At 36.0% G+C, this 14,471-nt stretch overlaps 3 protein-coding genes across 4 annotated transcripts in view; 2 read left to right on the top strand and 1 right to left on the bottom strand.

Moving 5' to 3' along the window:
• Positions 1 to 778: 778 nt before the first annotated feature.
• LOC117276066 (zinc finger BED domain-containing protein RICESLEEPER 2-like) lies at positions 779 to 2,171 on the top strand. The gene is made up of 3 exons (XM_070188750.1): positions 779 to 1,406; positions 1,798 to 2,034; positions 2,128 to 2,171. Exons 1-3 carry the CDS (start codon positions 779 to 781, stop codon positions 2,169 to 2,171), a joined length of 909 nt encoding a protein of 302 aa, XP_070044851.1.
• A 7,004-nt stretch (positions 2,172 to 9,175) lies between these two features.
• The window catches only part of LOC117273584 (UPF0057 membrane protein At4g30660-like), a 148,424-nt gene continuing 143,128 nt past the window's right edge, over positions 9,176 to 14,471 (top strand). Inside the window, exon 1 of the mRNA XM_070188172.1 lies at positions 9,176 to 9,186. The gene's annotated coding sequence lies outside the window, so the exon portion shown is untranslated. The remainder of the gene's footprint in view (positions 9,187 to 14,471) is intronic.
• LOC104087543 (uncharacterized) lies at positions 10,373 to 14,034 on the bottom strand. Of its 2 annotated transcripts, XM_070188224.1 has the most exons (6): positions 13,941 to 14,028; positions 13,784 to 13,806; positions 13,275 to 13,452; positions 12,661 to 12,759; positions 12,056 to 12,207; positions 10,373 to 11,085 (listed from the first exon to the last, which is right to left on the bottom strand). In XM_070188224.1, the coding sequence occupies exons 3-6, from the start codon at positions 13,446 to 13,448 to the stop codon at positions 10,695 to 10,697; spliced, it is 816 nt and encodes a 271-aa protein (XP_070044325.1). In that variant the 5' UTR covers positions 13,449 to 13,452; positions 13,784 to 13,806; positions 13,941 to 14,028; the 3' UTR covers positions 10,373 to 10,694. The 2 variants fall into 2 exon arrangements, with proteins under 2 accessions (XP_070044325.1, XP_070044326.1); XM_070188225.1 differs by lacking the exon at positions 13,784 to 13,806 and having other exon boundaries at positions 13,941 to 14,034.

The raw sequence follows: 14,471 nt of genomic DNA, 5'->3' as shown, positions 1-14,471 counted from the left end.
GCAATAAGCCAATCTAAAACAACGGAGTCAAATATAACCAAAAAAAGGAAAAAAAAGGTTTGTTGTGTGGGATCATTTTACAGAAATTATTACTTCCAAAGGGAGTACAAAAGCAAAATGTGACTATTGCTTTATTGAGTATTGTTTTAAGACCAAAGACGGTATGTCGACACTTCTTTCTCATATGTTTAAATGTCCTAAACGCCCTGCTATTGTTGATAAAAAACAATCAAATTTAGGTTTTTAATCCGTTCCGGGGGGTAGTCAGGGTGACGTAGCTGTTGTTACTTGGAAATTTGATCAAGAAGAGTGTAGGAAGGCGTTATGTCGTATGGTAATAGTTGATGAGCTTCCTTTTAGCTTTGTTGAGAAAGAATGTTTTAGAGACTTTATGAAAGTGGCGCAACCTTATTTTCGGATCCCTTCCCGTAGTACTGTAACTAGGGATTGTTTTGATCTTTTTAATGAAGAAAAGCAAAAGTTGAAGAGGCCTTTTATAGAAACGAAACAAAGAGTATGTATTACCACTGATACCTGGACTTCTATACAAAGAATCAATTATATGTGTATCACTGCCCATTGGATTGATAGTGAATGGAATATGCATAAAAGAATAATTAATTTTTGTCCTATTGTTAGTCATAAAGGCAAAGATATGGCAAATGGTATTGGTAGGTGCTTACGTGAGTGAGGGATAAATAAGATCTTCACTGTCACAGTTGATAATGCAAGCTTCAATGATGTGACAGTAAAAGAATTGTCTAAGCAATTAACAAAAATGGGAACTAATTTGATGAACAGTAATCACCTTCACGTGAGATATATGGCTCACATCATGAATCTTGTGGTCCAGGATAGTTTAAAAGAATCTTCAGTGTCTATTGAACGTGTTAGGCATGCAGTGAGATATGTTAGGCAGTCTCCTGCGAGGTTGAAGAGGTTTCAAGAATGTTTTGATGATAAACAACTCAATTGTAAAAAAACTTTGTGCTTGGATGTTCCAACTAGGTGGAATTCCACCTACTTGATGTTGCGTAGGGCTGTTGAATTTGAAAGTGCATTTTCACATTATGCATCTAGTGAAATTGGCCTAAGACATTATCTTGGACATTCTTATATTGAAGTTGGAATTCCTACATGTGAACTTTTGAGTAGTGATTGGGAGAATGTAAAAGGAATTACAAAGTTTCTTGAAATCTTCTATCTTCTTACTTTGAAAATATCTGGATCACGTTCTGTTACATCGAATATTTATTTTCTTGAAATTTATGCGGTTGCTATTTATTTGAAGCAATTGATAGCAAATGAAGATACAGTTTTAAGTGAAATGGCAAAGAAGATGAATAAAAAGTTTAATAAGTATTGGGGTGATCCAGGGAAAATGAACAAGATAGTTTTCATCTCATGTATTTTGGATCCACGTTACTAGCTCGAATCAGTTAGTTATGCACTTGTAAAGATGTTTGGTGAAGATCCGGGGGAAACTATACAAGTAGAAGTGAAGAAGTACATGACTTTATTATTTTGTGAGTATGTAAAGTCCAGCTCAAAAGGTGTCATGCTTGCTTCATCTTCAGATTGTTCTTCATTGGACACTTCTACTTCCGAGCTTTCTGACAGTCAAGTAAGCACCCAAAATACAGGACTTTTGGAATCACTAATGCAAGATATAAAAAAAATATAAAAGTGGGAGTGGAGGTGTGGATACTAAAACAGAGTTAGATAAATATTTTGGTGAAGAAACTGAGGATGACACTAAAGAATTTGATGTTCTTCTCTGGTTGAGATTGAACTCAGCTAGATTTCCTGTTCTTGCAGAGATGGCTCGTGATGTATTAGCAGTTCCGATTTCAAGCGTGGCATCCGAATGTGCATTTAGTACGGGAGGGCGTCTTCTTGATTTATTTAGGAGTTCATTAACTCCTAAATTGGTGCAAGCTCTAGTGTGTCTTCAAGATTGGCTTCAAAATGAAAAATTAAAACAACCTGTTAGTGTTGAAGAAGATATTAATAAAATTGAGCAGCTTGAACAAGGTAATAATATTGTTACTATATTTGTTGTATATAAGTGTTGTGGATATGCTTATATTTATCACACGACTCATTATTTTAATTTGTTTTCTTTAGATTTAGCCAGCGATGGAAAAGACCCTTCCGTAATTGACGTGTAGTGTTAATATATCTGGTAAGAATTCGAATTGTAATACAATGTTAATTAATATGTTAATATAATAACAACAAACATGAATTTGTAGATCAACATTTTATATAATTATACTAATTAGCTCAAATTTTAAGGTGTATCTGCAAACTCATTGATCTCATTTTGTAAAGTCTTGTGCACTTAAGCTGTCATATTTCAAGCCTACTACCATCTGAGTTATATAGTGCTAGGTTGTTGGATGTTAGCAGTTTGTTATTTCTTGAATGCTATTAATAATGCAAATGGTTCTACCATTGCAGAGTGATTCCAAAGACTCTTAGGTTGTTGTTTGAACTTTGAAGCTGCAGAAATTGAAGCACTGTAAGGCGTTAGTTGCAGCAGTTGTATTTTGTGGATGTCTACAATTGTTATAGATTTTATGTCTAAATTTTTATTTTATCTCTAGTTGTATTCTGGACTCATTTTGACAGGTGTAATTGGCTAATTGCCATGTTAGGAAGTGTTAAGTGTTAATAGAATCTTCATTCATCATTATTATAAAACAGTTAAGATTTCAAGTGGTTACTATATATGGATAGTAAATTAGTGATTAATAAGCATGTGTAAATATGTGTATAAAGTTTTGTACTCTTTGTTATTTTTGTGTATGGATTAATCACGTACTAGCAAATAGTGATTTAAGCATGTGTAAATTAAATATCTTTACAGCTTTTCCTTTAGATATTTTTTATCTAGATCTTTACATATTAAATTAGTATTGATGTGATCTTTATGAAAATGGTATGTGCGTCATGTGCAATTGCATCCATTGCTCCAATATTTGTAGTGAACTGAAAGCAGCGTCAGTGGGCACTAGCAGATTTCTCTAGTGTTTAGAGGTATCAATTTTGGTGTAACAACTAATAGGCTATAACATGAAGGACCAAAATAGTCCTCTGTAATACAGATTGAACTAGGCCGATAAACCTCCCGATAATAGCTAAACCGATACCAATCCGCCCGATATCTTATCGGGTGGCTAGTGGATTAATACATTTAAAAGGCGATAACCGATAAACCAAACCGTTAAGAGTATATAACCGCCCGATCCGCCCGATAAGCAGCCCTACGCGTCACACCCCTTCTCAACCATTCGTTGAGCTTTAAGAAATGAAATAACTCTGCTGGGAGTATACTCTAAGGTACCTCTCCACTCTAACCGTGATAAACCTAGCATAACCAATGTCACGGTTTTAGCGTGACAATCAAGAATAGCATAATGGGGCGACAAACAGTCCATGCCCAAAATAATATCAAAGTCCACCATGCTGAGCAATAATAAATCGACTCTGGTCTCAAAACCACTAAGAGCAATCAAACACGACCGATACACGCGGTCCACAAAAAGAGAATCTCCCACAGGAGTAGACACATAAACAGGGGAACTCAAAGAATCCCGAGATACACCCAAATATAGGGCAAAATAAGAGGACACATAAGAATATGTAGAGCCTAGGTCAAATAATACCGACGCATCTCTATGACAGACTAAGACAATACTTGTAATGACAGAATCAGAAGCGACTGCCTATGTATGAGCAGAAAGGGCATAATATCTGGCATGCCCTCCCCCTCTAGGGCAACCTCTACCTTCCTGACCTCTACCTCGGGCTGGCTGAGCAGGTGGGGTGGCAACTGGTGCTGTAATCATAGCCTGAGGAAATGGTGGAGCACGTTGTGGCTGAGAAGTCTCTTGAGGTGCACCCCTCCTAAATCTGGGGCAATCCCTCACCATATGGCGAGTGTCGCCACACTCAAAACAAGCTCTGGGAGGGCGTGGCTGCTGTGACTGGCTCGAGCCAGGTCTGCTGGACTGGCCGCTAGGAACACCCCGTGCAGGAGGCACACTAGATACTGGCAGTGCATAATAAGGCTCCTAGGGCCTAGAAGGGACTGGAACACCACTGGCGGCTAGAAGAACTGAATGAACGGGGCGGCTCACATAACCCCTACCATGGCGAGCTATTGGGACACAAGCTCTAGAATAATAACCAGTCTCTCGAGACCTCTTGGCCTCCCTCTTCTCTCTATCCCGAGCAACCATGCCCTCCAATCTCCTGGCAATACTCACCACCTGCTGATAAGAAATATCCATCTCCAACTCCCTGGACATACTAATCCGGATGCTGGGGTGGAGTCCCTCAAGGCCGGTGCATGTCGGGCCAAATCACTGAAGCAAACTGCATACTCTAACACAGTTATAGCACCTTGGCGCAACTGCTCAAACTCCGCGCGCCATAAGTCCCTGAGGCTCTGAGGGACATACTCTCTCAAAAATATGTCTGAGAACTGAGTCCATGTAAGTGAAGCTGCCTCAGCCGGACTACTCAACTCATAAGCATGCCACCACTGATAGGCTGCTCCTCTAAGCTGGAATGCAGTAAAAGAAACCCCGCTCATTTCCGCTACGCCCATAGTACGAAGAATACGATGACACTCCTCCAGAAAACCCTGAGCGTCATCTGTAGCCAATCCACTGAAGGTAGGTGGGTGGTACTTCTTGTACCTCTCAAGTCTGAGCTGCTCCACCTAAGAAGATGCTGCCCTAACCTCGGGCTGAGGTGGAGCTACCGACTGCATTGGTACGATCTCTGGAACCTGGTCGACCTGAACCCGCTGCTCTGGAGTACTGGCGACGAGAGTCTGTGCTCCTCCCCCGGCCTGAGATGTGGCAGGGGCAAGTGGAATCAATCCTTCATGAGCTAAGGTGCTGAACATGCTCAGAAACTGGGCTAGAGTCTCCTGGAGGGCTGGTACAGGAACATGTGCCTCAGGTGTCTGCCCTCCAGCTGGAGCTATTGGGCATGAGGAAGAGTAGAAGGGGACTCCGAGGTCTACGGACGCGACTGATATACCTTGAAGTCTCCAAAGCTGTCCCGACTCACTGATAGTGCGGCTGATAAAGAGAACCTGGATCTACACATGAAAAACATGTGCAGAAGAGTAGTATGAGTACACTACAATCGGTACCTAGTAAGTGCCAAGCCTAACCTCGGTCGAGTAGTGACGAGGTCAGGTCAAGACCCTACTGGTATAATTAATAATAAGGCAAGGCAAGAATGAAAATATCGAAGTAAAATAAAGACTGAAATTTAACAAGAAAGAATTCATAGAAGGTAACAGCTCAGTACACAGAATACAACAGGGGATCTCCCGAGATACCATCTCGTAGTCCCAAACGTAAATGTGCAGGGGGATCTCCTGGAATACCGTTCCGTAGTCCCAAAATAAATATGCAAGACAGGTGGATCTCCCGAAATACCGTTCCTTAGTCCCAAAGTAAATATGCAGTATATGGGGATCTACCGGAATACCGTTCCGTAGTCCCAAAGTAAATATGCAGTACATGGGGATCTCCCGGAATACCGTTCCACAGTCCCAAAGTAAATATGCAGCGAAACAATATAATTCAATAGTTACGACACGAAATCCTATAATTCAACCTAAGTACCAGTTAAGGAAAGACATGTAAATTCACTAAACATGTTGCACGTAGTTCAAGTAAACAGTTAAGGCAAGTAGGCATATTATTCTAATCTAGCAGGATACTACACATGCTGATGAAACTCAAATAAGATAGAAATCAGGTTATTACTTAGTAGAAAAATCAGGTTTTTACACAATTAGCCTGTGTACGTACTCGTCACCTCACGTACACCGCGCTCATATATCAAATCAGTACAAATCCTATGGGGAGTTTTTCCACACAAGGTTAGACAAGCCACGTACCTCGAACCAAGCTCAATCAATCGGTAACAATGCATTTTCCACGAATATCCGACCCCGAATGGCCCAAATCTAGCTAAAATAATTACATATTATAAATACAACTATAATAGACTAATCTAATTAATGAAATCAAGATCTTAATAAAAAATTCAAAATCTATCCTAAAAAGTCGACCTGGGCCCACGTCTCGAAATCGGGTAAAAGTCACAAAATCCGAAAGCCCATTCACTCACGAGTCTAACCATATCAAATTTACTAAAATCCGACACCAAATGGTCCTTCAAATCCACAAATAAGACTTTCCAAATCCCTACCCTCAAACTCCCAAATTTCACCTTAAATACACACTAATTAGGTAAAAAAATAAATGGGAAAGCAAGATTATTGATAAAAAATAAGCACAAGGGACTTACCTCAAGAAATGCCTCGAAAATGCTCTCAAAAATCGCCCTAAACTGAGTTTGCAAAGTCCAAAATAACAAAAATCACGAAGCCTTTCGGTTTTAAACACTGCCCGAGTATTTCCGCACCTGCGGATCCTAGGCTCGCACCGGCACGCCCGCTGGTGCGAAAAATGTGGGTGCACCTGCGAAAATGACTAACCTTGGTTGTCTCCGATTCTGCGATCATTGGTCCGCATCTGCGCTATCGTAGGTGCGGAGAAGCCATCGCACATGCGACCTCTACTGATCTTCACCCCTTTCTCACCTGCATTCAACCTACCGCATATGCGGCCTCGCACCTGCGGCTAATACCCTCGCATGTGCGATCATACCAGCAAAAGGCCAAACTTCAGAAATTTCTCAACTTCCATTCCAAGTCCGTTAACCACCCGAAACTCACCCGAGGCCCCCGGGACCTCAACCAAACATACCAACCAATCCAAAAACACCATACGAACTTAGTCGAGCCCTCAAACTACATCAAACAACGCTAAAATCACAAATCATCCTCCGATTCAAACTTAAAGAACTTGAAACTTCCAAATTCGACAACCGATGCCGAAACCAATCAAACCACGTCCGATTGACCCCAAACTTTGCACACAAGTCATATTCAACATTATGGACCTACTCCAACTTCCGGAATTAGAATCCGACCCCGTTATAAAAAAGTCCATTACCTGTCAAAATCTCCAAAAATTCGACTTTCGCCATTTCAAGCCTAAATAAGCTACAGACCTCCAAAACACAACCGGACACGCCCCTAAACACAAAATCACCGAACGAAGCTAATAAAATCGACATAATTCCATTCCGGAGTCATCTTCATATAGTTCCGACTACAGTCCAAATCCTAAGGCTTAAACCTCCATTTAGGGACTAAGTATCTCAAAACACTCTGAAACCAAAAACAAAACCTCCCGGCAAGTCACCTAAGCAGAAAAAGGTACGGGGGAAACAATAAATAGGGGATCGGGGCTATTACTCTCAAAATGACTGGCCGGATCGTTACACTCCTATGAATGACAAGATGCGTGAAGTGAGACTCAGATGGTTCGGGCACGTGCAGAGAAGAAGCCCAGAAGCCCCGGTAAGGAGGTGTGAGCGGTTGGGTTTGGCTGGTACAAGAGGAGGTAGATGGCGCCCTAAGAAGTATTGGGGAGGGGTGATCAAGCAGGACATGGTGTGGCTTCAGATTTCTGAGGACATGGTGTGACTTCAAATTTTTGAGGACATGACCCTTGATAGTAAGGGGTGGAGGTCGAGCATTAGGGTTGTAGGTTAAGAGGTAGTTGAGCATTTTTCTACATCATTCCGGGTGAGAGACTAGACTGATAGGGCTTTGTCTTAGACTGTTAGTGGGTAATATTGTGTCCATACTATTCTTTCGTTTTTCATAGTACCGGACCTTACCTACTTATTATTGTTATTGCTTTTTATCTATTTTTTGGTTTTTATGTTGCAGGTATTATTTCTGTGATTTCTGTTGATGGTTCTGATTTATTGTCTCTATTCGTCTTCTTGAGCCGAGGGTCTTTCGGAAACAACCTCTCTACTCCCTCGGGGTAGGGGTAAGGTCTGCGTACTCACTAATCTCCCCAAACCCCACTTGTGAGATTACACTGAGTTGTTGTTGTTGCTGTTGTATCGAGGTTCTTTCCTTATAGTGTACAATAAGTAAGAATTTTTCTAGATGTTCTTATAGTAAACTAATCGTTGCGGATGGAAATGGTTAAGCGCATCTAAATGTCGATATACAATAATAACAATAACATACTCAGTTTGATCCCACAAGTGGAGAAAAATGTCGATAAATGTCAATATACAAGGCTTAAATATCCATAAAGACATATTAGTAAGGCGTAAGATATAATTTATTTCTGGAACTTAGATCAATGTTAAGGAAAGAAAATTGAAACTCCTCTTTGAAGTCTATTAGATTAATTAATGTTAAAAATGAATGATAAATGAAAGCTCCATACGACTTACAAACTGGCAAAACATGAGGATTAATTAAAATGTTTAACAAAACTCTTGGTAAGAGGAATATGCTAATTTAGAGGAGGAAAATGGGGACAACGGTGCAAGCATTTCTCTTTCTGAACATAACACAATGAAGTTGTTTCACAACACCATCCTCCTTCTGATGGCACATTGAAACATTTGCCAGGACTAAAAAGTCTCTCATCTTTTATATTTTTAGTCCTTAGATTTATGCTCCTGCTTGCTTCTTCACCTATGTTAAAATATATATTAAAAAAAATGTAAGTCACTATATGAAGGTATATCAATCAATCAATCAACTGCATCTAGAGTTCGAACAAATTTCATTATCATGACCAATAAATATTATATTATGCTAGAGTGGTAAGTATTCGTCTTTCCTTAATCAGAGATTTCGAGTTCGAGTACTAGGTAGAAAATTAAAGGTTTTTTTTATACTTTTAACCAAATAAAATTATATATATATATATATATATATATATTTATTTATTTATTTATTTCGGCCATTAATTTGAGAGCGGCTGTACAATGTCATTTTTATTTTTCCAAAATTGAATTTGTTAGAGAGCACTTTACCTCCAAATGTGAAAATTTCCAACGCAAATATGAATTTAGTCGGTCCTAGTTAATGCAGGATTCTATAGTACTTAAATTTTTTTTGTTAATGATATCTTTCAATTATACAATATTTTTACTCTAAAGCTTATTTATAAAACATTAAATCAACTTTTTGACAAACGTCTTGTAAAAAGAATAAACAAGTCATTATAACTAAATAGATTGGAGGCATTAAGTGGTTAATTTTCATTTTATTTTGTAAGTAGAATGGAAATATAAAATGAATAAAGAAAGGATTTTATGAATTATACTTACATTCATGAGCAGGGAAGATGATAAAAAGAAGTAAAATGAAGAAAATCAAGTGCTTTGTAATGGCCGTCATTTGCTGATGCATTTTTGAGTTCTTTTTGAAAAAATATTTTTGGTTGAATATATTTATAGTGGGGTTCAAATCATTTTGCCTTTTGAATTAAAGGTCAAATTTTCTTAAATCTGAATTTTTTTAATTAACCTTACAGATTCACCTAAACATAATCGGATTTTGTTGCACATAGTGACATTTAATTCACAATTTAATTTCTTTCTTATAGTATTGAAATATTTTTAAAATTAACCCACTAAAGAATGACCCCACCTTTCTCCAATTCAGGCAATCATAATCAGATATCATTTGACTAATCTTTTTCCTTTCTCAAATCTTTTTACAACTATTATGTAAAGTAATTGAGTAAAGATTAAGATAGGTGCAGTTCTATTATATTTTTTTAATATCTTAATTTTCTTTTTAATTCGTTTTCTTCCATATCTACTTCCTTCTCATATGCCTAGTTCATTGTGTTTTTTCTATATAATGGTATATTTGTACTATTCTTTTTAAGATCAACAACAACAATAATTCTATACATGAGGTCTGGGGAAGATAGTGTGTACGCAGCCTTACCCCTACCCTATAAAGGTAGAGAGACTTTTTAAGATATCAGATAAAAAAAGATTTCAAATATAATTTTTTGCGTAATGAATGAGGACGAGGCAATACTTGTGATATTTCAGTACTGCACTTGTTTATGTGATAGTTTTTTAATGTTAAATATTATGGAATATGTTACTATTTGGCTGTATTGGCAATCACATTATGGATTTAAGGTAGGGTTATGTTTCTCAGTTTACTAACAAAACAGGTCAAAAATAGTTAGAAAAAAAAAATCAACCGAAAACCGATCGAGATAGAGGACGGTAAAGTATTGGTCGGTAAAGGATACCCACGGATTTTGATCGGTATTCATGCATGATCAATGTGTAATCTATGCATACTCAGTATATAATTCATGCATAAATAGTGTATAATCTATGTATACCGATTTAGAAAAAATAAACAGTAAATCCATCGTTGTTAAACCCGCTAAAGAATGACCCCAACTTACTCAAAATCACATAATCATAATCAGCAAGTATCATTTGACTAATCCTTTATTGATGTTCCTTTTTCTTTCTCAAACCCTTTTACATTCATGTAAAGCAACAGAATTACAATAAGTTTATTGAAACTCTCATTCAAATAAGGGCCTACACTATAGCTTGAAGGGGTCACTAGTACCCTAAAATTTCGACAAAAATTCCATATATACTTGCGAATGTCTCCAAAAATTAGTCAGATATTAGCATAGGCCCCCGTACCAATCTTTATGAGCATTGATAAATTTATACTGAATATCATAGTGCCCCGCGATCGCCGAATCCTGAGTCCGCCTCTGCTCTCACTTAGCTCCAACACCAACATTTCCCAACCAAAAAAGCAAAGGAATTTGAGACAAAGCCATGAAAAGCAAAAGGTAATTTCTCTTAGTGGAATGCTTCTCAAAGCGCCTAACTTCTGCAATTAGGATTCTTTTCATGGTTTTTATTAAGAAAATTCCCATGCAAAAGCATTCAAAAAATGTAATTAAATGAAATGCATAATCCCAAATAATCCTAGCAATTAAAATGACTGATGCTGCTACAAAAATGTAGCCACCATAGGAAACCATGTCAAGAAGTGGCACTTCTCCACTTCCTAAAGAGTGTAATGTTGCCTCAAGTAAAAGGATTTGCAAAAGCCAACAAAGTAGTCCTGTTGTGAATTGTACACCTAAAGCTTCTGGACTAAATCTGCAACAAAAACAGAATGAGTTTAAGATATATGCACCGGCGCGTTTGCTTAGGAGAATATTTGCAAGTCAGACCACTAATATATCGTTTAAGTTTGATGCATTGACGTACATCGTTAAAAATATTTGCACAGTCAAGTACTTGTAAAACAATTCCAGATAAATTTTTAGAATCTTTATACAAATAGCCCGCCGGATTCATTAGTTATTTTTTTAGCCGATATACATAGATTATACGCTAATTAAGAATATCTATGCAGTGATACACAATGTCAAAAATATTTGTACTATCAGATCAAATTGCAGATATTTTTTTATGATAAGCATTTTGATCTAGTAAAAATGGTAATAACCTACTATCGATCACAAGTGCACCGATAGTACTGATAATGTAAAAGGGATTTATTTTGTTAATGTATACAACTTAAATTCAGTTATAAAAGACCGATGAGAAGCTTGAAATGCAACAAATGCACATTATTTTGAAGAATTAACCTAAATAATCTCCTATTCAACCGCTTAAACGAAAAATAATCGACGGATGCATAATATATTTATAATTTATGTATAATTTTTATAACCGTATATAATTAGTGTATAATTTATGTATACCGGCTCCAAAAAATATTAAAATTGCATAAATATGGCACTTTTAGGGGTGATCTTTAAATTTTAGCACCCGCTTACTCTATGAACTTCAAGGTCACAAGTTGAAACTGTTGCTCACGGGGTGAGCGAAAGGAAACACTTGTTAACTTGAAGTTCTGCCGATAAAGCAAACAGGGACAAAAATTTAAGACCATCGACTTTGAGGGCTATTGTATACTTCACCCAAAATCCTGCCGGCTATTTGCATAAAGATCTTTTATTCTTAGTTGAAAATCATCTTTATATATGATTGAATTTTTAATTAGAGTATATAAGTTAAATCTATAACATATAAACATGGAATTTCTTTTTAAACAACTTACTTGGTGGTAATGCCCAAGAAGTAGCCAGCAAGAACCAAATAAGTACCAAAAGCCATAATTGGAATGTACAAATCAGGTGCATTAATATCATAAATTGGAGGTTTAAATGAAAATTCTCCTCCAGCCAAATCAGCAGTTCTCATCCAATGTCCCTATATAAAAACATATTTAGGAGAAATAAATTAAATAGACAAATTCAGGAATTTTATAAATACAGTACCTTATGTACCCCAAGCAAGACACTAATATATATATTTCACCCGTCTCAATTTTTGTAATACACTTTCCTTTTTAGTCTGCCGCAAAAAAAATAGCTTTCTATTTTTAGAAATAATTTAACTTTAAACTTTTCATTTTATTTTTAATGAGATAATTTATAGCTATATAATTATCTATAACTTATTGTAAACAACAAGTTTCAAAAGCCTTTCGTTCTTCTTAAATCCTATGACCAGTCAAAGTGTATCACATAAAATAAGGACGGAATTTTGCAAATGGATGTACAAGAATGAGAATGGACTAATCTAAGGATTAAAGTTCTGCTCTGATATTAATTCCAACACAAACAAATTTACTTATAATACTGAAAATGTTCAAGTCTTTACCTTGTGAAGAAATGGGAATAAAATCACCTTCAGTTTATTCTTCACGTATTCTTCATTCACTTGAAAATAGTACTGAGGATTCGAAATGTATCTGCTAATCTGTGAATTGCAAATAAATTAGAAAATGGAAAATACAGTACAATAATTTCATCCAAATTCAACATCCATACTCTAAAATTTACTATTTAGAAAATATTAACTACACCTATTTTTCTTTTTCTTTTAAAAAATAGTATCCTTCTGTTTTAATTTATATGTCTTACTTTCTTTATTAGTCTGCTTAAAAAAAAATTACTTTTTATATTTAGTAAGTCTTTAACTCCAACATTTCACATGACTTGTTTAAAACTACAAGATTCAAGGATTTTAGTACATTGTAAACATCTTTAGTTTGACAGCTCGGTGCACAAAGTATTTCGCGTTCGCGCAGGGTTCGGGAAAGACCGCATCCCAAGGGGTGCATGTAGACAGTCTACTCTAATGCAAGCATTAGTGGTTGTTTCCACGGTTCGAACTCGTGACTTATAAGTCACACGAAGACAATTTTATCGTTGCTCCAAGTTCCCTTTCCTATACACATCTTTTAGTTTAAAATCAAAAAATTTAAATCTTACATTGCTTTGAACATAGGCAGAACTTGAACCAAAAAATTTCTCCCCATAAACACCAAGCTCACTTTTGATAAGATCAGATCCAGCACCATATAATACATTCCCAAGTGAATCAATTTGCTGAGTACAAGTTGTTGATGTGAAAATCCTTTTGTGATATTCTGATGTTTCATACATTATACTATACAAGAAAAAGAAAACAAAATCTTTAGTCACTTTTAAAATAAAATAACTCTATATTTTTCCTTCCTATTTCTATTCTTTTCTTTTTTATTCTTCTTGTTTTTGGTGCTTTTTCTCAAACCAAGAAGCACGAGTTCAACTAAATTTAGTATGTTTAATACGAAACACTAAAATTTTTAAAAAAAATTAAATTCTGAGTCAATATAAAAAGTAAAAATCTTAAAAGTGATTCTCTAGAAAGATTAATGGTTATGCAGGCATTTTTTCTCAAAATGTATTGTTTTTACCACAAAAGAAAAAAATAATAATTGAGAAAAGCATGTTTTTACAAGGATTTTGTCGAAGTGGTGACCTGCAATTGAGAAATGAGAATACAGATGATTAAAACAAAATATTAATCTGCTTAATTACAACCATATTAATATATAATATATGTGTCAATAATCTTATCAATATTGAAAAGATTGTAAGTGGTAGTCATTATACCTTTAGTTGCTTCTCTTCTATGATTTTGAAGAATTTCAGCTTCTTTGAAGAAATTAAAAGAGGGTATATTGCTTGTGTTCTTTTTATATATTTTTGATGCATTATTATTAGTACTTTTTTTTTTATTCTTGTTAATTTTGCATGGTATGAGATGGCAAACTTTTAGATGGTCCGCAAACCAATGTCACAAATTTTCTTAAAACTGATGACTGAAATGTCAGTTGTGTTTTAATGAAACTATAGCCACCAACAAGGGGGTATTGGAGGGGGTATTGGAGTGTAAGTACTAGACGTGTATATATGAAATCTTCAAATCGTATCCATCCGAAAATTCGAGTCAAACTGAGAAAAAAAATTAATTATATTTCAATTTGATTTGATTTGGTATTGGAAAAGAAAACTCGAACATAAGTGGTTTGGTTTGGTTTTAACTAAAGAAAGTCAAATCGAAACCAAACCAACTCGACAATATATTATAGAAATTTTAGATATATTTAATATATAAATATACTTATTGTGATGTAATTTATA

This window comes from Nicotiana tomentosiformis, chromosome 11, assembly GCF_000390325.3.
Source record: "Nicotiana tomentosiformis chromosome 11, ASM39032v3, whole genome shotgun sequence".
In the NCBI taxonomy this organism is placed as follows: Eukaryota; Viridiplantae; Streptophyta; class Magnoliopsida; order Solanales; family Solanaceae; genus Nicotiana; species Nicotiana tomentosiformis.
This window is presented reverse-complemented; position numbering and strand designations above follow the sequence as displayed.

Coding starts and splice junctions, on each gene's coding strand:
- LOC117276066 (XM_070188750.1), top strand. CDS start 779: ATGGGAACTAATTTGATGAACAGTAATCACCTTCACGTGAGATATATG. Junction 1,407..1,797: donor CAAGATAGTTTTCATCTCAT/GTATTTTGGATC, acceptor GATTGAACTCAG/CTAGATTTCCTGTTCTTGCA. Junction 2,035..2,127: donor AATTGAGCAGCTTGAACAAG/GTAATAATATTG, acceptor TGTTTTCTTTAG/ATTTAGCCAGCGATGGAAAA.
- LOC104087543 (XM_070188225.1), bottom strand. CDS start 13,448: ATGTATGAAACATCAGAATATCACAAAAGGATTTTCACATCAACAACT. Junction 12,208..12,660: donor TATTCCCATTTCTTCACAAG/GTAAAGACTTGA, acceptor GTTTTTATATAG/GGACATTGGATGAGAACTGC. Junction 11,086..12,055: donor TTCTTGGGCATTACCACCAA/GTAAGTTGTTTA, acceptor TTTTTGTTGCAG/ATTTAGTCCAGAAGCTTTAG.